Source organism: Sabethes cyaneus, chromosome 3, assembly GCF_943734655.1.
Source record: "Sabethes cyaneus chromosome 3, idSabCyanKW18_F2, whole genome shotgun sequence".
In the NCBI taxonomy this organism is placed as follows: Eukaryota; Metazoa; Arthropoda; class Insecta; order Diptera; family Culicidae; genus Sabethes; species Sabethes cyaneus.
In genome coordinates this window covers 47,010,843-47,034,297 of record NC_071355.1, presented here as the reverse complement: position 1 = coordinate 47,034,297, position 23,455 = coordinate 47,010,843, and the positions used below count along the sequence as shown (strand labels likewise).

Below are 23,455 nucleotides of genomic sequence, written 5' to 3'. Positions count from 1 at the left end.
AAGATTTCAAATGCTAATAACTACTAAACTACTGAACGAAACTGAACAATTTATGTGTCGTTGGATAGATAAAATGACCAGCAATTTTATAGGTTGGTAAGAGAGTAATTTTAAGGAGGGCGTAAGCCGGGGGGGGGGTCTCTCATACAAATGAAACACAAATTTCCTCAAAACTCGAGAGCTAATCAAGCAAATGGAACCAAATTTGGCATGTGGAAGTTCCAGAAGGCAGGATTTCTTTCAACGGTGTACTGAGACCTCTTTCCCTACTAAGAGGGGGGGCTCCCATAGAAATGAAATACACATTTCCTCATAACTCTAGAACTAATCAAGCAAATGGAACCAAATTTAGAATGTGGGGGCTTTAGAAGGCAAGAATTTTGTTATGGTTAATTGAGACCGTTTTTGGGAAAGGGGGAGAGCTCCCATATAAATAATAAACAAATTTCTTTATACCTCGAGAACTAATTAAGCAAAAGGAACCACAATTGGCATGTGGGAGTTTTTGGAGGAAAGATGTTTTTCTATGGTGTACTGAGACTCCTTCACCTTCTAAGAGGGGAGGCTCCCATACAAATGAAATACAAATTTCCCCATAACTCGAGAACTAATCAAGCAAATGGAACCAAAATTGGCATGTGGGGGTTTTTGAGAGAAAGATGTTTTTCTATGGTGTACTGAGACTGCTTCTTCTAAAGGGGGGGGGGGCTCCCATACAAATGAAACATAAATTTCCTCATAACTCGAGGACTAATTAAGCAAATGGAACCAAAATTTGGCATGTGGGTGTTTTTGGAGGCAGGATTTTTTCTTATGGTTTTTTTTCCTATTTCCTATTCCCCTCACCCCTGTGGTAGGAGGATAAGGACTCGCATACAAATAAAACAGAAATTTTTGCGTATGTGCCATATTTTCTGCTATGTAACAAGCGGTAAACTGTGAAAGTAAACTACCCAGGTAACCAGTAAGCATTTCCTATGCAATTTAAATGCAAGCCAATAAGCATTTAAGTTGCCTCAAATGCTACTTAAATGCTATTTTGGCAAAATATGCGGCTACTTTACTGCTAGCCCTCTTATAATGCTGACAATGCTTATTTGCAGCTAGTTACCGACGAGAAGAATTTAAATAGAATTGTGGATGCCAATTTACAACAGTTCTGCAGTCAAAAGGCATACAGCAACCTAAACCAAACTAAACAGCAACCTGCAGTATAAAACGCCAGGAATGCTAATAAACGATTGATTTACTGCTTATACTAATGCTTATTGGTCACCTGGGTTGTTAAATCTTCTCGGAGCAAAAGACAGTGAATCGACGCCGCTAACTTACGTGCCTGTTGCCATTCATGTCAAAAGCGAAGAACATTCGAGTGGCACGTCATATTTGCGATGAACGTGCTTTGGCTTTAATGCTATTTGTAACCAATGGCTCTTTTAAAGGCCACATGCGAGTTAAAGTAAGATTACATCAAGTTACGCATAATCATATTCAATACAATAATCTGTGGTGACCAGTGATCATTACCATTTCAACCTTTATGATGCAGACAAGTGATTTTTAAAAGAAATCTCTGTGTCTGAAAGGTTGCAGGTGTAGCACTTATGTAACCCCGTCCGCGTATTTTCCAAGCCACCATTGCATTCAATGAAGAATTGAATCTGAATATTTCGCTATTCTCTTAACATTCACTTATACAATGGCACTCACAGATTCTTATAAACATACGTATGCCAGAAATTCAGTTTACATTAGTCTTTGATCTGATGATCTGATATAGTCCTACGTCACCCTTTCGTACAACCCTTAGGGCTGTATACCGTGTAGTTTTTATTATTGATCAATCTCCCCTAAAGTCATAAAATTCCTTTTTTGCAATTTTTTTACTGATGATTACGATGATGATAATGATGATGGTAATGATGATTTTTAAGTAAAAAAATTGATTTCATCATCGCAGGATTTATTTTTGTCTTTTTTGCCGATAAAAGGGATATAAGAAAGGAATTTTGTAGCTTTAGGGAGGTTAATCAATGCTTGTCTAGTTGGAATCATCATGTAGCATGAAAATTATAACATTTGGGTTTAAAATAAATCAGTGAAAAAAAAAATTTTTTCACCCGGATAATCGAGTCTAAAAACCCGGATAATCGAATCCCCGGTTAATCGAATCCCCGGATAATCGAGTCCGGCCTGTATTTTGTATTTCAAGTTGATGAAATAGGGCTATTTTCTTGCGTTGTAACGTCACGAAAAAGGCGTACTTTTTCGCTTTCGCAGAAAAGTACAAATTCGAACAATCTAATAATCCGTATGCTCTTTGTACTTAAAAATACCTTTAAAACGGTGCCTAAAGAATGATGATAAGTAAAGTAGAACCTAAGTTACAACTGATTGAAGCTAGCTCTTTAATAACGCTTCGTACACCTTTTAGATGTTCTAATAACTTGGTAATCAAATTAAATTGCACATTTTCGTCGAAGATACTAGAGCTCTATCTTTTTTCCTTTAGGAGCTATCCCTTGTTTCTTTCATTTCGACATGTTCACCTACGGTTGCCTTCATAATACCTTTTTTTTAGATATTCCTCAGTGTTCTGTCCTATATTGTACATGGTGGAATACAGCATAAATTGACTCACAAAAACAAGTGAGATTAGCTGCTTATAGCTGCTTTTCCCCGAGATACAGTACATTAAAGAGTACATGTAAAAATAAAAAAGCCAGTAATAGCTTCTAAAGGGAAAAAGATAGAGCCTACTATTTTCGACAAAAATGTGCAATTTAATTAGATTACCAATTTATTAGAACATTTTTAAGCCATACGAAGCGTTATTTAAGAGCTAGATCGAAGAAAAAAAAACTATTTTTAAGGGTGTCCCTAAGAGTTTGGCTCTAAAACTTTTTTCATGTACGAAATATAAATTTTCAGTATTCAACAAAGTTTCTTAAAATTAGCTTTTATACAAATGTTTTGTAGACAGCTATCATTTCTGACTTAAAATAGAGAAAATATTTTTTGTATCTGCTTGAGGACACCCTAATGTCCGAATATTTTTTTACCACTAGAAAGTGCTTTTTAAATGAAGAACTATTTTCTGAAGCAACTATTATGCTATGTCTTAAGGTTTCGAGGGCTATTACTTATGTCTCACTTTCTTAGCATCCCTCCCACTGCGCGACGTAATTTGTGAACAACCCCACAATTACGTAGGCGAAATAGTGAAAGACAAATTAACAACACATTTTTGGATTATCCCTTATGTACAGAGGGCAGCAACAGTGATAATTAACGAATATTAAATGAACAGATTTTTCGTGACGTTACAACGGAGCTACGACCCTCTCTGTGCAAAGCAGAGCGTTGTAGCGTCACGAAAAGTAAAAGCTGTTTAAAAATTAACTTCACTAACTATCGGAATTCTGAAAACGGCAAGTTGTTCAGTATTCATCTCTTATCAAATCATAGAAGAAAATCTTTAGATAAAATTTGAAAGAGAGCAGAATTTTCATGTTTTTTGACAGAAGAACCAAACGACGTATTTCTGGCGCGTTGTAACGTCACGCTGCATATTTGCTTTCCAAAACAATCTAGGCAAAGCAAATGCTATTAATTTGTTCACTTTTAATAGGAAATTTTATGCTCTTTTCAAATATATAATAATATTTGGGTGTTTCTCAACGATTTTCCCAAGTAAAACATAAATACTGTGCAAAGAAAAGTCAAAACGTTGTAACGTCACGGCGGAATGTGTCATTTATATGTCATCGTGATAACCGCAAGAGAGGAGACACGATGAGAATCTCTCAGTTGCACTTTTGAAATGTTGCTCAACAAATGGCATATTTAACCGCAGTGAAAAAGTGGTTCAATTTACAATTAAATCGGAGAAGGTCGTTCCAGGTCAATTTACAACCTCGCGTGAAGTTGCGCTGGCTCTCTCAAGCACAAACCGTAAGAAAAAGAATCATTATTTAGTGCCTTTCGCTGCATCTGGTTACGTATATGCACCAGTCCGGTGCAAGATACTTCACAACGCAATCAAACCGCCCGCCGATGGATTAAGCGGGTTGCAATAACCAGCTTTTTCAAGCCTCATTTTATACAGCTCTCCACAGCCAAATGCTTCTCTACCCTTTCTTGTCTTGGGTTCTTGGCTTACGTTTGGTTTGCAGTTCGCTTGTTGAAGCACAGATTGCCCAATAATGCATCAATTAGAGCGCATTATAGCGAACCTTCGGGTGTATGTATAATCTAAAAGTGTACCGCGAAAACAATAATATATCGAACCGAGCGCACCAACCCGTTTGCGTACCGCTCTGACCATAATAGGATGAAGGCAATCTGACTTTCGTTTGAGGTTTTAAAACATTCATACATGTGCCACGGTTCTTCTGGCAAAACAGATGGGGGGGATGCACAGTAACCTGCCAGCTTAAGCAAATTAACGCTGCTACAGGGGTTGGGAAAAATAAAAACAGCGGCAATCAATTTTTTGCTTGTTGTATCATTTGCTTACAAAGTTGGTGGATTTAGCAGGTGGTATGTCTTCGGTAGACTCACATTAATTGAAACTATAACTTGCACCAATTAGCTGTGTCGTACTTTACCGTACCTTATAGCATAACATTTTTAATGGAATTTTTATTACATTATCGTCTATTTTTGAACTCTTAAAACCTAATTTCGATTTGGTATTCGCGCAATGCGCGATCCAACAAAACAATATTTTTGCAACACAATACATTAGTTTGATACAATTGTTCGATCAAAAGCGTTCAATGTAACTTTATGACTTTTTCCAAATAATGGCTACAAATGTAAACAAACGCTAGTTGCAGTAAAACGATAGGCCGTAATGAATGACATAATCTGGTGAATAGGTACAGGTTGAACAGAAGAAGAACCTAACTATGTGCACAATGTCTACCCGAGTTTACCTCGGCGGCCTGGTGGCATCGGTGATGCGGCTAACGGTGTGAAACGAGGCCAGTAGCACTCCGCACAAACGAGATTCAAACGGATAAGAGACGACAGAGAAAGGCCAGTGGCGTGTTTTCGTTGAAGATGATCTCGTGATTCGAGGGGCGAAACAACTGTGCAACGAAAGATTTGATTTGACTGTTTTGTTTTTAGAAATAACATAGATTTGTAGAAAATGGTTTGCAATTTAACGACATAAAAGAACGAAATATGACGGAATATGACAACATTTTTTTGGAAAGAACATTATAAACAACACGTTTGAGGGGTACAAAATCAAAACATTGAATTTCATAATATAAATATGAATAGAAGGGTGAAACAAAACATTCAAAGCTTCTATAAGTCCTTCTAGCAGATAATCTGCCTTGGTATCCCATGTAAATGACTCTCAATTGCATCATTTAATTTACTGGTAAACCGATTGCAATACAGCTAGCAAGTCTTACGAATATCGGCAAAGCCGGTTTGCTAGTCGCCAGACAAGTCGTCTGTTTATCGACTAACCTAACTTCATTCCCGCACCGCCCCGTGTACCGTCGTTCGATAGCGCTTACCACTTCAACTGCATTCAGCGCACTGCTGCAGTGAGTGCCGTCATCCGTGACTGGTCCGCGTCGGTGTGCCCGGTGCGAAGCCGTATACTCTGTCTTGTAAACTTATTGGTGCTGATTCAGCTGACTGGGTTCAGCTCGGCGGTTTAGGTGTGTTCGCTCCAAAAGTTGCAGTTGTTGCTAAACAGAAGCCGCAACTGCAACTTTTACTCTCCATCTCGGATCGGAGCGGCCCCATTAGACAATGAAGTGACGCAACTGGTTCGGTCGCAATCCCGGCACCCGGCGTTGACTTATTTCAAGAACGTAAACCATCTAGATAAAAAAAGCGTTGCAACATCGTCCGTGGGAATTTCTTCGATTACTTTTGATTACCATCGGCCGTAATCTTTCAATTAGTCGATTGATTATTATTATACTTATTATACTAATTATACAGAATTATACTTATTTATTCTGCTAAGAATAGTGTTTAAATTCCTTATAGTGTTTCGAGATACGAATTTTTGAAATTATTGAGTATACCTGGTATGCAATATCGTGAACGTACATTATTTAGATCAGCTCCTAATTCCAAAAAATTCCAAAGAGAAATACCAAAGAGAACGATTTTTAGAATACTGAATGAAATGCTTTCACCATAAGCACTCTCACTGACTAACGTGTGCGTTGAAAAAATGGATTTTTTTCGGATGGTGATAAAAAAAACTAAGACAGCTAATTGTGTTTGATAAATTTCCCATGGAAGGTAATTATATTAGCTTACTTCCAAAAAAAATTTACAGCTCTATAAGTCGAACTCTAACCGTGATGGCGAAAACAGTGAAGAAGTCCGTCCGTTGAGAATCCGTTGAGAACTGTACCCCGCTGGGTCGAAAACGGACATCGTGCGGCACCTTGTGGACGCCGGATACGCCTGTTCCGGCATTTGCAACATCTTGGCACTATTGAACAACAATCAGAGCATCGTAAGAAAGTCCGGTTCTGGACGGCCGACGACCCTGAGCGACAAGAAGTTTCAAAGGATGCTGACGAGAAAGACCGAGGGAAAAGAGGCTACATCGATGAGTGCGCTTGGCCGGGAGGTCGATACAACCGGCCAAACAGTGAAAAAGTACCTGGCGAACATGGACATACATGTCAGAAAGCGCCAGTCCCGTCAACTGGTCTCGGAGCTACAGGCAATGACGCAGCGGTAGTCGCGGCGAATCGCGACGTGGCGGTGGTGATGGCACTTTGCACTTGGCACAGGGCACTTTGTATTTTACTTCCCCCACGAAGGAAATGAGCTTCGAGGTGAAGTTCATTTCACACGCCAAGTTCTCCAAGAAGGTGCTGCTGACAATCAGCAAGAAGGGGATGTCAATGCCGCTTTTTCGCTCTGGACTGATCGTGAACGGGGAAATTGATAGTGCGAAGTGCCTACCAAAAGTTGCGTCGTTCATCGAGAAATACCATAAGGACAAAGACGCGGTGCTTTAGCCAGATCTGACGTCAGCCCACCGCTCGAAGCGACCGTTGGAGGAGATGGAGGGGTTAAATATCGAAGTCGGCGAACCCGCCCATCGCCTCCCAGCTCCGTCCCAGCGAGAATTTCTGAGTTAACCTGAAGCGTAAGATCTACTCCAACAATTTTGTCGCGAAAACTGAGGATGTATTGATAAATAAAACGAAGAAAGAACTCAAAAACATGCCTACCCCTACACGCATGTTTGTGTCCGCCATGGCGAATATTTCGGTTAACTGTCGGATGGCCGCTCGCAAGGGTGTAGAATTTTTTTTTGCAAGAAAGTGAATATAATTACCTTCCATGGGAATTTACCAAACTCAATTAGCTATCTTAGTTTTTTTTTATCACCATCCGAAAACGTCCATTTTTTAATGCATACGTTACCTTAAGAATTCATATTCCATGATAAAGGCGATTCCTTTAGTTATTGGTGTCCCGGGGAATCCAATTCTTGGATTCTCATGCAAGCATTTTGGATCTAAAAGCAAGGAAATCTGTACGAATTTCTACAGAATTCTGGCAGGGCGGGAACCCTAGAAACTCTGTACGAATCTTTTTTTGTTCGTCCGGGTATGGTTTTTAATTCATTCTTCTAGAAACACTTCCATTTTTGCTTTGAGTTTAAACCCGCAAGATATACCAATTGCTTGCCTACACTGCCCGGCGGCTGCCCTACACGCTTTTTTAATTCGGAAATCAATGCTTCGAAACGGATCCATCAAGCATGGAGTTGAAAATCAAGCCCAGCTATTTTACTTCTTCCACGAAATTCGAACTATAGAACCATAATTGGCAAACATTTTGTATGAATTTGCAGAAACACCAGATGTTTCTACAATAATTTGGAAACCCAAAAAACACTCATTCTCTCTCTCTATCCTTTTCCTTCTTCTTTTTCACTATTCTTCTTTTATTTACTCTCTCTTTTCTCGCTCTATAATACCTGTCTTTCTTTCTAGCCACACACTATTTTTCACTAAATAACATACACTCTCTCTTACTTCGTTACTTTACCAGTCGAGAGCTGGGGTGGCTCTTGCCTAGACCATTGAATTGAGAGACCGGTCATATCACTCAATAACTCGCAACATTAAACCAACGACACTCACTGAAGATACGAAACGTGTGTCGCTGGTTTAATGATGACAAGTACTCGCGAGCTACTGAGTTACTATGGCCAGTCTCTGTATTCAGTGCTCTACTCTTGCCGTATCAAAAACTCCCCTCCATTGAACTCGGCCCCAGGCTACTCGTCCCCAATTCGTCAAGCGTCTCGACACTCGCAAGTCGGCTTCAACCTCGGCGAGCCATCTAGCACGTTGAGTCCCTCTATTCCTGGTGCCGCTGGGGTTCTTAAAGGGAACGGATTTCATTACACAGTTGTCTGGCATCCTTGCGACGGGGCCGGCCCACCGTAATCTCCAAACTTTCGCCAGGTTAGTTAGTTAGTAATCCTCCTCCTGCTCCACTTAGTCTAACCATTGAGCACGCTGCGCACCTTTGCGTCTGGTAACAACCGGATTCGAGGCGAAAACCATTTTTGCGGGGTTGTTGTCCGGCATTCCCACAACATGTACCGCCCGTTGTACCCTTCCAGCATTAGCAACTTTCTGGATACTTGATTCGCCGAAGAGTCGCGCCAGCTCGTGGTTCATCCATCTCCTCCATACACCGCCAAAGATAGTCTTGAGCACACGACGTTCAAAAACGGCCAGTGCTTTCAAGTCCCAATCGAGCATTGTCCACGTTTCTTACCCGTAGAGGACTACCGGTCTTATTAGCGTTTTGTATATCATATGGTACATTTGGTATGGGGGTGAAGCTTACCAGACCTTAGGGTCTTGTGGAGTCCGTAGTAAGCACGACTTCCTGTAAGAATGCGTCTGCGTATTTCACTGCTGCAGTTGTTATCCGATGTCAATTACTGTCTCAAGTCCGTTGAAGACTACCGGTCTGATTAGCGTTTTGTACATCGTCAGCTTTGTGCGGCGGCGTATGCTCCTTGATCGAAGCGTTTTGCGGATGGAAAAGTATGCTTGATTTCTAGCTAGAATGCGTCGTTGAATCTCCTTACTCGTATTAGACACATTCCAACGTTACGGGACACCATGCCCACCCCGCCAAAAGAAACTAAGTCCCTTTTAGTCACCAATTCTATAAGCCTCTGACGTGCCAAGGTTACGATGCCCGCTCGCCGGATCACACCTTCAAAAGCGATATTGGATAACATATAGTCTATCCTCTTCCCGCAACCCTCTGCGCAATTCTAAAGAACTAGAGAGTATCCCTGAAACGTGCACGTAGCACATTACTCGCTCCAGGGTAGCTTTGGTCAGCTGGAAAACCGTACTTGTGCATTATCTGCCATAGTTGTTCGCGTTCAACTGTATCGTATGCTGCTCTGAAATCCACGAAAATATGATGTGTGGCCACGTTTTACTCCCGACACTTCTAGAGCATTTGTAGGAGAGTAAACATTAGATCCATAGTAGCACGGGCCTCCATAAAGCCCGCCTGATACTGTCCTATAAATGCTTTTGCTATTGGGGATAGACACTGCTGCAAAATCTGGCAAAAAAAATTGCTGACGGCGTTGATCAGCGTAATGCCGCGACAATTACAGCAATCTAACCGGACTCCTTTTTTGGAGATGAGTCAGCCTACACCTTCCATCCACTAGTCCGGTCCTCCGAAATGCTTGAAATTATGCAATGAAGTGCCGTAAAACGAGTAACAATGACAGGCAAATAGTTCTATTTACAGCTGATTGATCCCTGAACGCATCTAAAATAACTTGGAAAGCACGACAGATTTTAAAATCATAGTATTGACGACAACGGCGTATAGCTAAAGAATATAAAACAAAGTGGCTTCAAGTTGTTGCCTTGCGGTACAACAGATTTGTTTATGGACGTTGACGATACCTTCGTACCAAGTTTTATTTGCAAAACTCCATCGCAATGCAAACACTCAGTTGTAAGATTTCGTGAAGTAGCATGCGATGATTCAAAATAATTTGCAAAAGGTGGACAAAATAGTAATACCACCGGAAACATAAATGGATGATTCCAAGTCACCAGAAACTTTCAACACTGTAAAAACAGTATCAGCATACACTCAAGTACTTTTTTTACACGGTTTGGTTTTTTGAATATTAAGAACGGGGTAACTTAGGGACCATTAATTTATTTCTCAATACATTTGGGAGGGGCTGGACATTCCTCACGTAGATTGCAAATAGTTCCTTAGTGGCACCGTTCTCGAGTAATCGAAAAAACAAACCGTGTAAAAAAAGACTTGAGTGTAAAGTACCTTGTGGTGTTGAGTTAAAAATCACTTACAGCCCGGACTCGCTTATCCGGGTGTTCATTTTTATTTTCAGCCCGGATAATCGAATCATTATTTTTAGAACAAAATTTATTTGCTATCATAAATGTTCTATTTATTATTTATCTATCCTCCCAAAAGTCAGAAATTGATGATCTTTTTGGTACAAAATTATTTTTTGTGTGTTATGATTTTCAATATTTAGGTGTTATAAATGATTTTTTTTATTATTGACCAATCTCCCCTAAAGTCATAAGATACCTTTTTTGAAATTTTTTTCGTTAATGATTACAATGGTGATGATGATTTTTAAGTAAAAAAATTGATTTCATTATCACAGGATTTATTTTTGTTTTGTTCGCCGATGAAAGGGATATAAGAAAGGAATTTTGTAGCTTTAGGAAGGTGAATCAATACTTGTCAAGTAAGAATCATCATGTAGCATGAAAATTATAACATTAAGGTATTCGAAAAAAAATTTTTTTTTTCACCCGGATAATCGAGTCTAAAAGCCCGGATAATCGAATTCCCGGATAATCGAATCCCCTGATAAACGAATCCCCGGATAATCGAGTCTCGCCTGTATTTGCAAACTTATTTTTATGTTATGTGTATTGTATTATGTGTCCTGTGTTATGTGACAACCTGGACCGGAATTGCTGTGATGCTGTTTGTAATCAGTCCATACTCTATATCCCCGACATTCACGATGTTTCCAGATGCCTAAAAAGAATCCAATTTACTGCTCGTCTTCAAGAAGGGAGATCGCGGCGATGCGACCAATTACCGTGAAATTACCTCTTTTAACAGTGGATCTAAACTGCTTGAAATTCATATAAGCAAGTAACTAATGTACGAAGTAAAATTACACATCTTTTGTCTCTTGTGATTATCACAGATTGTACCTTGGATGATCTACTGTTACTGATCTTACGAAATTTACATTCCAATCTATACGAAAAATATTTCCATCGTATTAAACATCGTCAATGATGGCAGAAATGTGGAACTTCATAGTGAGTTTCTCGTCAAGTATTACTCCAAGATCCTTCACCTGTTCCACCCTATTCAGTTTGGCTCCGGAAATTTCGTAATCAAACTATATAGTGCTTCTAAGCGATGAAGGCTGATGACGCAATATTTCTCAACACTCAATAACAATTAATTCCTTCCGCACAAGCCACTAATCAAGTCCAACAGTTTCTGTAATATTCTGTAGTCCTCCATTCGTTTGACCACAAAATAGATTTGCAAGTCATCAAAGCGAAGTCGTAGAAAAACCTTCCACCTTCATTGACTAGTATTGCTGCATCTTTTGAGTAGATACAGAAGAATAGTGGTCCCAAATTGCTATCCTGTGGTACACCAGAATTATTTGTAAACACGGCAGATCGGCAGTTAGCAAGTTGTACGAAAAGTTTCCTGCCCGTAAGGTATGTTTCCTGCCCGTAAGGTATGTTTCCAGCCATCTGCACAATCTGGTAGTACTCCCAAGTTTCCCCAGCTTGTTCAAGATTAACGGTATCAAAAGTGGCTAGTGTTTGCATGGTTTAAAATGATCCACATGAAATAAAAAGCCAAATTGTTTAGGCGGAATGTGAAAACGGATTCAAAAGCCTGTATACTATCTTAACATCAATTGCCACTCACCTTTCAGAGGTCCGTGTTCTACGTTTTTCGACAGCAAATGGTTACTCTGCTGCTCTGCTGAATGGTTAGTCACAAAAGTTGCCGTTTCCACAACTCCCATCTTGGTATCACTGCCAGCAGCAACAACGGCGGCATTGGCTGCTGCAGAATCACGTTTCGCTCGTTTTGTTTTGCCGTTTGTGCCGCCAGCAGCACTAGAACAATTGCTTACACCACTAACACCGGCACTAGAACTCGTACTAGAACAGTTATTGCTCACTGGAACACTACTGCTGCAGCTAGCAGTGCTGCCCGTAACTAGAGTGCCACCATTATTACCGGTAGCACTGGAGGTCGTCAGGGTCGTTACAATCGTCGGTCCAACGGTTGTACTTCGCCAACTCAGGTGGGCGTTATCGGTCGAATCTTCAAAACTGCAACAACAAAAAATAAGAAAAAGAAACGATAGTCTTAATGTCATTATTCTAAGTGTAGATAAAATAAATATGAAACAATGAGAAGAACGAAACATGCCAAACCTAAACAATGTCTATAATTTCATTACTGCAAATAGAATTGAGATCATAATTCTGTGCACCTGTCTGCAGTGCAAAGGGCAAATTATTTTTGCTGTCAATTTAGCCAAACCCGCTACTGCTTAGACAACGTGACTTTCGCTTATCCTTGGTTCGCTTAATTCATTGGAATGCAAAACGTGCGTCGTGTTCATCGAAAAGTGCTGAATTTGCTTGCTGCCACACACGCTTCGACAGCGCGTGCGGTGCGGCGGCGTTGCGTGTGAGGCGGCGGGTCCTATTTTTAACCTTTTTCTAGACCAATACGGAGCACGACCAGCTCTGGCTTGTTGGTTTGGTTGGTAACGTTTGCCACCTGACGCTGTATGGTAATCACGCCGGCCGATAGTCTTATTTTTAGAGCTTGAAAAGCAATTAATTCATCGCACCGAATTTTACATTTAACCGTGAATTCTAAGGACGCGTGATGCTGGCTGGCTGACTGCTGTGATGTGCGAGTGCAAGCGAAAAGGATGGCACAGCCGTTAATGTTTACACTCTCGGTTTTTCTGCTTGACGGCAAAACCGCGGCATTCCAAAGAAAACTGCAACAGGAAAAGGGTGTTCGCGGAAAATCAACACAACGCTGCACAATCATCGATGATATCAGCGATGAAAATAAAACATATATTTAAACAATCGACCTCGGAAATTTGTCTGATTTTGAATGGTTAACCTTAGTTCGACTAAAACTGGTTGTAAGTTACCTGATGCAAGTGGACTATACGAAAGGACACGACAGTCTAGTAACATTTATGGCAATGTAAATCTATTTTTTAGGTCAAAAATGTTCGCACACAGAGAGACTGTGAAACCGTAGCTTATTTTAGCAACAAATTTTTCACTGTTGGTATACAGTCTTACGAAACGTCAAAATTTTAAATGTACTTAACCATGCACTGCGCGTATTTAACGGCTTACTTTTTGACTGTGATGGATATAAGTTATCCTTCAATATAAACCAGTTATTGGCCCAATGCAGAATATAGATGACTGACATCGTGGTTGGGCCACCTTTCGGCATTTGTCCATGACTTTCGTTTAAAACCGAATTTTTGCTAAATAAATATTTTTGAACGTGCATATTTCTAATTTTAGACCACTCACTAGTTTTCACTCGGCTGTGGGCTACCGGCAATGTTGTAAATCGAACAAGAAGCCAACGATGCCTACTGTCACGCGAGTGAGTTAGAGAAACATAGCATTCAACGCTTACGCCACTCACGTAAGTGTAAGACAAACAGCCGCCGTTGCTGTGTGCAGACATTCTGCTACCTACACACCTACACGAACACACAGCCTCGTAGCATCTTTCTGCATAGTCCACTCGTGAGGCAAACAACTCATGCGCAAGCAGCTGTCCGTGAGGGCTAGCGACGCACTTTTACACTACAACACTTTTTACAACGCACTTTACATTACTACGCAGATTTTACATTACTTTTTCTTTTTTTCTTAATCTTCACTCTCGATTCTACCCACGAACGGAAGTGCGAGCTCTCGCGAGTGATCGGCATCAGCAGCTCGGGCTGCAATGACGAGTGAGAGTGAAAACCGTGGCTGTATACAAAATACACACTCGCAAAAACTCGTCGCAGTGCATGTATAAATAAGAGTGAGAGTCCGCTGCGCCCCTGATCGCCTGGTTTCTACCAGATTGGAAGCAAACCCCATTTTTGCAGGTTAGTTATCCGGCATTCTAGCAACGTGCACTGCCTATCATATCCGTCCAGCTTTAGCCACCTTTGGAATAGTAGATTCGCCATAGAGCTGTGCGAGTTCATGGTTCATCCTCCGCCTCCATACCGCGTTCTGTTGTACGCCGTCGAAGAACGTTTTTAGCACTAATCCTTCGAAAACTCCGAAAATTTCGAAAACCGAGCATTAACAGATCTTCCTCGAGTATTGTCCAAGTTTCATGCCAGTAGAGAACAACCGGTCCAATTAGGGTCTATTTAGTTTCAGCCTAATAAACCAGTCGTCGTATGTTCGAATTTCGACTGGGAGAGGCTGTTAGAGTCAACAGGATCGTAGCAACTGGCCCTGCAATTGTACTGTACTCTAACAGCTGGCTGCGAAGTCTGTCGTATAAAAACAGAAGGTCAAGTTTCGATAACGGAATGTAGCAGCTAGGCTTTGCTCTTTGCTTTGCTTTACTGTTCAGCCACTGCCATAAGTGTTCTGTTGATAATATCCATGTTATTGGCAAAGCAAACCAACTAGATTTGTTGTATATTGTGCCGTGCGCATTGATATCCGCTCGTTTCATAACATCTTGTAGCGCTATGTTGAACTGTAGGCCTGAGTGACCATCACCTTGACGAAGCCCTCTGTGTGATTCGAATGAACTTGACAATCCACTCGAAATCTGAACACAGCACTGTGTAACATCCATCGTAGATTGCATCAGTTTGATGAGCTTCCTGGGGAAGCTGTTCTCGTCCATGATTTTCCACAGCTCTTTCCAGTCGATGGTATCATATGTGGCTTGGAAATCTTTCAGCAGCATCAGCGCGAGCTTCTTTGTAGAATACATCGACCGCACGAAAGCCGAAATGACGACGGATTCTCTGCTACCACTGCCAAGTGTTCTTTTGTGTACGTGTACGTTTTCGAGATTTCTTCTAGTTTGACCGATGTAAACCTTTTCGCAATATGGGTAACTGATTTTATAAATCCTGGATTTTGTATGTTTTTCAATCGGGTCTTTAGTTGATCTCAACTTACTTTTGAGCTGGTTGTTTCGGCTTGTGTAGACGAGGTCGATTCCGATTTTTTTTCATTTTTCGACAGAGAGGGCGTGTTACATATGTTTTCGTCGTATTCTACTGCCACTCTTTCTCTCTCTCTCTCTCTCTCTCTCTCTCTCTCTCTCTCTCTCTCTCTCTCTCTATAATTGGGCTGGTACTTAATGGCCGAATCACGAATGGCCGAAATCCAAACGGCCGAATTCCAACAACAGTCATAGAAGGCCGAATCACGAAAGGCCGAATCGCGAAAGGCCGAATCACGAATGGCCGAATCACGAAAGGCTGAATTTTCCCGGAATGTCCAAATTAACAATATTTTTATTACTCATTTTGTTGGCCGTTACACATTTTGAACAAATTTTTTCATCTATTTCTCTCCGCGGATTTGAAACCTCCTCTCGAAAAACCTTTAAAATTTTCCCCTCTATTGCCTTTAGTTCCACTCGCAGCTCTGTGATGATCAGCGTCAATGATAGGTGAAGGAAAAAAGCTTTTCGAAAATTCTGGAGCTTATTTCAAAAAAATAAGACATACTCTGCGTCTTATTTTTTATTTTGGTAGATATAGTATAGATGATTGATAGTTGTTTCTTCCCCTAAGCGCGAATGATTTACGTTTATTATAGGGTGCGAGGCCTATTGATCGTGTTAGTAACAAATATTTCCTAGATGATTTAGGGCGTGATGGCCGTAGGCCGCGAGTGTGCGCCGGTGACCCGCCGTCGGAAGTGTCGGTCACTGCGGGGGGGGCAGCCCCCTACAAAAACCATTACTATTTAGGTGCATGCATTTGCCTAGGTTTACTGACTAGTAGGGATTATCCCTTAGTTAAGTCCGAACGAGCGGCAGCGAGTAAGGACAGCATATATCCAACATTTGTGCAGGTTGAAGGCCGTGATTATTTTCGGTCGAATATGACGTTCAGCCATTCGCGTTTCAGCCTTTTGTGATTCGGCCATTCGTGATTCGGCCGTTCGTGATTCGGCCATAAGATATATTATGCCATTTGTTATTTCGGCCATTTGTGTTTCGGCCATTCGTAGGTAATCCCTTTAATTGTGGTGTTAGTATTATGAGTGATTTTTTATATGCATCCCTTCTTTTCTTGGAAATAATGTTTTGGCTTCTGGATAGTCCTTTCTTTTTATCCGTTCAGTTTTGCAATTTCTAAAATGTATGTCAATTCTTCTTGTTTCCCTAGCTCATTTAACGATAATGTTTCCATCCTTCCATCCATCCATCCGAAAGTCGCCATTTTGTGCTGGTGGAAGTAGTTAGATGAGCTTGGTATAACGCGTTTAGTTTTGGTGGGTTTTCTGTAAATTTCCAATTCTATGTTTTCTGCACTTTCCATTTGTCTAATTACCACAATATCCAAGAGAATTTTCCTCCTTTTTACATTTCGCATGTGAAGAGTATGTTCTTGTGTGTGCTGTTCAAAGCTGCTAGAATGGTTTCCAGTCCTCATTTTTTGACTATGGTGAAAACGTTGTTGATGTATCGCCACCATCTTTTTGGGAGTACCTGGTTTTCTTCCAGTTTACTTTCAAAGTTAGCCATGAACAGGATGGGAGATAGTGGATTGCCCATCGGCGCACCTTTTACTGTTTATAGTAATTTTCTCTATACGTGAAGTAATTCTCCTCCATGCACAAAAGTGTCAGCTTCAAGTATCCACCTTTTTTCCATGCGTTATCCCCATGTTGTTTCAAGTCAGGTCTTCCAAGAGGCTTAACGATTCTTTCACAGGAACGCTTGGAAATAAGGCCGTAACATCCAAAGAGACCATTATGTCGTTTTCTGCTAGTTTTCCCAATGTTTTAGGTGCTCGACGAATTCTCGTGTGCTGCTGACAGAACGGCTCGGGAATTTTATTGGCATTCTTTGAAACTCGATTACCAACCACTTGGAAACCTGTTCTGTGGGTAATCCTTTTGCCGTAATTATTTCTCGCATTTCCGTTCTAGGTTTATTTATTTTGGGTTGTCCTTCTGTCCATTTGGGGTTGTTGTCGATCTGTGATTCTGTCTGATTTGGTCAAGTTATCAACAGGAACGGTCAAGTTATCAACAGGACGTTTACATCTATGGCTTTGGCTGGGTGTACCGTGTACTTGTGTAGGAGTCTGTGCTGGAAGAAGGTATTACGTATGGTCATTTTCTTGGAGGTGACGAAGTCGATAAGTCTTAGGCCTATTTTATTGGTCAGCTGGTGTACGCTGAACTCTCTAATCGCTGCTTTGTGTTCCTCCTCCTGGCTGACCTGAGCATGGAAATCCCCGATGATATCATGTTTTGGGTAGCGGTCGCATTCACTCTCCAACTGCGCGTAGAATTCATCCTTGTCGTCGTCGGAGGACTAACGTAGCTCGAGAGAGCATTTCTTCCTTGTCAGCCTACGACCTTGGCTTCCGCCAGGGTTGGTTACTCGATCACCACGAAGGCTACTCGTATCCCGGCTGGTCCCACGAGGAGGTAGAGCTGGGAGTAGCTGAATAGGAAGCTCTGAACCACTGTATAGTACATTTTATGCTTACATGTACGCAAGGCTCCAACGGTATGTATTTTTTTTTCTTGGATGGTCCACCTCACACCCATACACATCTTTTGTAGCGTGAAAGGATCACGAGCAGATATCTTTCGATAATAGTTCAGAGAGATTCCATTTCATCTGACTTTACTTCCGTGTATTGCCATCCATATCTCTCAATCCAAGGCTCTTTGCGTTACAAATATCTTACAGATTTGTTTAAATTCTCTTAAACTGCTTGTTTGTTTCGCTATTTCTGGAGGCTGGTTGAACAAACTGTAGTCCCTTACAAAATAATGAGTTTTGCGTGCACGATTTTTGGAAATTCAGCAGTCTGAGGTCTCCAGCATGTCTTGTTTGGTAGCGGTGCACATCTCTTCCGTCCACTATCGTGTTTGTCAGGTACTGAGGTGCCATTCCTTTTGTCACAGAATACACAAAAACCAACGTATTAAACTCGACTCGCTGCTTTATAGACATCCACTGCAAACAATCTAACGTAAACATCCTTCACGTTAGTCGATCACAACACAAAATGTAACGCATAACTTTGTTCTGGAGAATCTGCATTCATTTCATCTGTTACTATGATGCAAGAAACAGGACCGTAGCACAATAGTCGAAGTGGGGGGCGATGATTGATTTATAAATCAGTATTTTTGTATTTGTAGTCAAGAAACGGTTGATTCTACAGAGCACACCAAACTTTCGAGCAGCCTTACGGATCATGTAATTAATATGCTCATTGAAATTTCGTCAATCATCACTCCAAGATATTTCACAACCTGTACTTGCTGAACCACTTCTCCGTCAATTCGGACTTGTTTATCTCCGTCATTCTGCAACCGTTTAGTAACTACCATACATTTTGTTTTAGCAACGTTCAACTTAAGTTTTTTCCATTTCAACCATTCAGAGAAGTTACTCAATTCATTGTTTATCACATTGAAACACTCATCGTAACTGTTAGCAGTTACAAACAGTACTATATCGTTCGCAAAAAGATTAACTTCTGGCCTCTCCAAAATTCGTTTCACATCATTCATGTATAAAATAAACAACAACGGTCCAAGCATACTACCCTGAGAAATTCCAAGGTTTACTGGAGCTTCTAGCGACACACATCCTTTGTCATTACTCAGTCGTTTACCCGCCTTGAACCTGCATACATGTCCAAATAAATTGAGCTTATCGCAGTGTTAGTGCGATATTTGATACCAAAACCAAATTCAAACCTACCTTTTGCTCGAGGTCGCCTTAACGTCCCGCAGCAGCTGATGACGGTAGCAGACGACAGTGCGCCTTTCGCTGCCGACGCCTATCGAGAACGTAACCAGCTGGTTCTGCTGGTCGCCGGTCAGGCTTTCGCACACCTTGTGGATCAGGAATCGTCGGTAGTTATTCACCGGTGGAAAGATAAGTACACTGGAACGATAAAAGTACGAAAACTCACTGTAAGTAGGTATAGTCCAATGTGATATATACAGGTGTGGCAATGTTGGTTTAGTGGTATTAGTGCAATGAAGCAATTTCATCATGGTGTGGGTGAAATCGTAAATCGACCAATCACGATGACGCGTGACGTCAAACTACAAAAACAAACCCCGTTGTCCGACGCGGTTTGTTTTTGTAGTTTGACGTCGTTTTCTGATTTTTCGCTACTAATACCATCAAAGGCCTTCATCTGCCACACCTTTTTAAACCTCATTGGGTATAGTCGGTTTCGGATTGAAATGTATCAATTGGTCAGCAGGTCCAACCAATTCTCACAAGTTTCGTAGAGCAAACGCTACACACGAGCCAAGTTTCCATAAATTGGGTCGCCGCTGGGTTTGCGATTTGACGGATATCCGCGTATGCCACCGCAGCGGGTGCCTTTGGTTACAAGTTTAACGGGTATTTTTAAAACAGATCCAAGTCGTTTACACATATCCAATTGATTTCACGATGATTGCAACCTATGCACACCGCTCGACATGGTGGTTCGAATGTTCCCATGCGACCGGCTTTTTTTCTGCGGTACGTCGCCTGATGCGGATGGTCAGTCACACATGAAAAGAAGCGATGGTTTCAATGGGCCATAAATACTTGTATTTCGTTCGAACCTACTGTGTGTTTCAGCAGACCGTAATTCAACCACACACCAGCCAGGGCCCGCTGTGCGATCGGCTCACGTGAGAAGGAAATAGCGGTTGCGAAATTGATGTCAAACAATTTGATGTGCATTAGGCACGTACACGTACCTACATATGTAACTGGAATGTGAAGTACCTACATACAGTTCACACCAAATATATGCGTCTGCTGGAAGATAAACCATGCACAGCGTGCCAAGTGTCTGCAAATGGATATCTTGATCAGCAAAATGAGGAAATAATTGAACTTGGCTGTCATTCACAGTCGGAGTAGGCTACTGTACTATGGCAGATTTTGATATTATACTAATTTGGTTTTCTTGAATGCCAGTTATCCATAGAGATCATTGTGTAAATGTTGTAAAGCAATTAACGAAAACTGATGCTACCGAAATAGCATTGTTTTGGGGTGTCATCAACTTTTTGGAAGCTCGACAATGCGAAAAATCACACTTAAAAATAACAACGAACAATAAAAACACGCCGTAAAAATTAAGCAATACTTAAAAACCGTGCAAGTTGCAGCCAAGCTTAAATTTACATTTCAAAACATCCATCATTCCTAAAATAGATTTCAAATTTAACTGCGGGAGGCGGCGAAATCGAATTACCCCTCCCTGTGGTGTGTAGCCGATGGAAATAAAATCGGATAATTGGCGCGGTGCAATCAGACCGTCATTGAGTATTTTCTCGGAAAGCGCAATGAAACTTTTTTTATATCTACACATATACCTATGCATAAATGTGTACCAACTACCAAGTTCAACGGACGTGCTAATATTGTGATTCACGGTGAGTTGCCAGCATTTGTATGATTGCTCTCGAGCGACGACGCACGTTGCGTAGGATTTATCAAGCCCAAGCTGGGTTAGCGGTCAATTAGCTTCGTTTATTCTTTTGGCTGACTGGTGGGCGAAAATATTCGCATCTGGTTTTTGATTTACTCTATGAAGATGAATAATGCAGATTATCGCACTGAAGGAGAACCAGATTTTTCTTGGTGTAATCTCAACGCTTTCGCAGATAATTGCTTTAACAAGTTTTGCTATTAATCTATATAATCCAGCCTGTTTTAGAACCAATCAAAAGCAGATCTAAAACTTCTTTCAAAATTAACTCAGCTACGAATATAAGAAAAACTAGAATTTCGAACTGGCGAAAGATATGTGAGATAAGATACTTGAACTGGTCCTTGCGAGAAGTCCAATTTTGCGCCCTTTTTTAGAGCAATTCATCAATTTTATCAGTGCCCTAATCGCCATCTGCTAGTTTAAATCATACTTGACGAAACCAAGTTTATGTGTCAAAATAGGATCTACTGTTTCTAGCTGCTTCCAATCGATGTGAAGTACCGCAAGGTAGCAACTTGCACCCGGTTCTTTTCTCGATTTTTATAAATAACGTTACGTTTTCGCTTTCGTTTGACTTGCGGCTGTTTTATGCTGACAATCTTTAAAGTTATCACGTACCAAAGCTATTGTGTGGATTTACAGGAACACTATCTTAAAAACTAATTCTGTGCCGTTGTAGAAAAAACATCCACTACGCGTACCACCATTTGCCTCGGAGAGATCCTCTGAGATCCAGGGGATTGAGTTCAGTTAGATGCTAAGAAAAGCGCTCTAACACTTAAACGATTGAAGACAATACTCGACGGGGATAAAACCGGTCACCTGAGTATCCTGAACCTTCTAACTGTTGGTTCAACTGCGGAAATGAAGAGTGATTGGATGAAAGCTAGAACCAACTAGGACAACCCATACACGGTAAACGACTAAATATCATCTTCGGAATCTCGTCGTTTCGTACAAGATGATATTTGTCGCCTGTGTAATGCCGGGAGCGAAACCGCGGAACACTTGGGGAGCACTAATAGGACACAGACTGCAGTATCTCAAAAATGACCTGATAGAGCCTAGGGAGATCTGGTTTGCGTCACCGACCAGGGTAACAAGGTTCATAAACCAAGTCATCCCTGATTGGCACCTGTCTCGCTCCAGCTTCCAGCCTATCATAACCTTGAAGCGTATAGTAAAAGAAATAAACGGGGCATACCACAAAAGTTCAAAATAATGGACGCAGTTTGGTAAGAGTATCCAACAGAAGAGGAAAAAAGCACGTATTCGAGATTTTGCTAAGACGCTCAAAGCAATAACTTTTGATTAGTTAAGTTCGTAGGTCGACACTCGACAGGGAAGGAGGCACTCGTGCAATTGATGAGTGTGGCAACGAGGAATAGCTTTGTCAGCCTGGAGCGTTTGTTCCCATATCAGGACTCTTGACGGCTTGAAGATTCTTCAGTCAAGTCCATGGTAGTACTCTGGCGAAACCCCGAAGCGAAAATCGGCATCGGGGCTCTGCAGGAAATCTGTCGCAAAGGAGAGAAGGTTTGGAAGATCAGCGGCAGAAAGGCCAAGTTTTACCTGTACGGTGGAACTACCAACAAACTGGGCTTAGTAATGTTGTCAAGTCATGTAAAAATGGTCAAAATATGAAATCATCAAGAAAATTCAATTTTATTTGCAGTTATTATTTGGTGGCCTTTAAAAAGACCGATTGATGGATGATATTCAGCTTTGACCTGAAACATTACTTGAAGCTTGTAGGTATGCCATGATAATTATGTGCCTTCTGGGACGGCATTTTGACTAACGGGTGGTAACTAAAATTTTGGAATTTATTTCTCAAGCTGTCAAAAAAAGTTAACCCTCCGTTACTCGCGCTGATGTATTTTGAACCACACTTGTGAACTGTTAATTTTATTTCGGTATAGGTATTTTGGGATTCCAGCTATTTTAAACAAAGTTGATCCGCAGACCAAGATCTTTCAAACAGTGGAAAAAGTTTCATAAGTTTTTCACCAAGTGGCATTGGTATTCGAGTGAATTCTGTTAGGTTTTAGCATGCCTATAAATCGAAGTTGGCGCGAGTAACGAAAGATTAACGATATTTGAAGATCTATTTACTGAAATTAAAGATACATTGTCCATTGTTGAAAAAAAATTAGTGAACATTTGGAAACGGTCCCTAATCGGCTGTTCGGTGAAGTTTCCGTTTGGGGTCGGAACAGTAACATTGTACGGTCGTCATGTCAGCTTTGCGTATACATCTCTTAATACGTGGCTCTCCAGTTATTTTCCTACACTAAGGAGCTCAAAATCCCGAAGAAATCTTCGATTTGGCGTCACTGAGGCAGATTGGTCGGGCTGTAGTTTTTGGGTACAAATGGCATTGAATAGGTATTCAGTAACGATTGTGTTATTTTGGTGTAATGCGATGATGCTCTATCCGGCTAAAACACGTATTGTCCATCTGCATGATGTTTTTGTAGAAACGGGATCAACATTTTCTTCAAACATTCGTCTGGTGCACATCTAATTGATAGCCAAAACAGAGGGCTTGTTGTTGAAGAAACGAGAAAGAGAACGATGTCTTTCTGCGTCCATAATTTTGGCTGGTCTTCC

The 23,455-nt window shown here is 41.1% G+C and overlaps 1 protein-coding gene across 1 annotated transcript in view; it reads right to left on the bottom strand.

Annotated features, from left to right (window-relative positions):
* Positions 1–23,455, bottom strand: part of LOC128744645 (nucleolar and coiled-body phosphoprotein 1) — a 75,205-nt gene that overhangs the window by 45,985 nt on the left and 5,765 nt on the right. The window contains exons 2-3 of the mRNA XM_053841799.1: positions 19,096–19,281; positions 12,025–12,437 (exon numbers count right to left, since the gene is read on the bottom strand). Coding sequence (XP_053697774.1) covers positions 12,025–12,124 — 100 coding nt within the window. The 5' untranslated portion in view covers positions 12,125–12,437; positions 19,096–19,281. The remainder of the gene's footprint in view (positions 1–12,024; positions 12,438–19,095; positions 19,282–23,455) is intronic.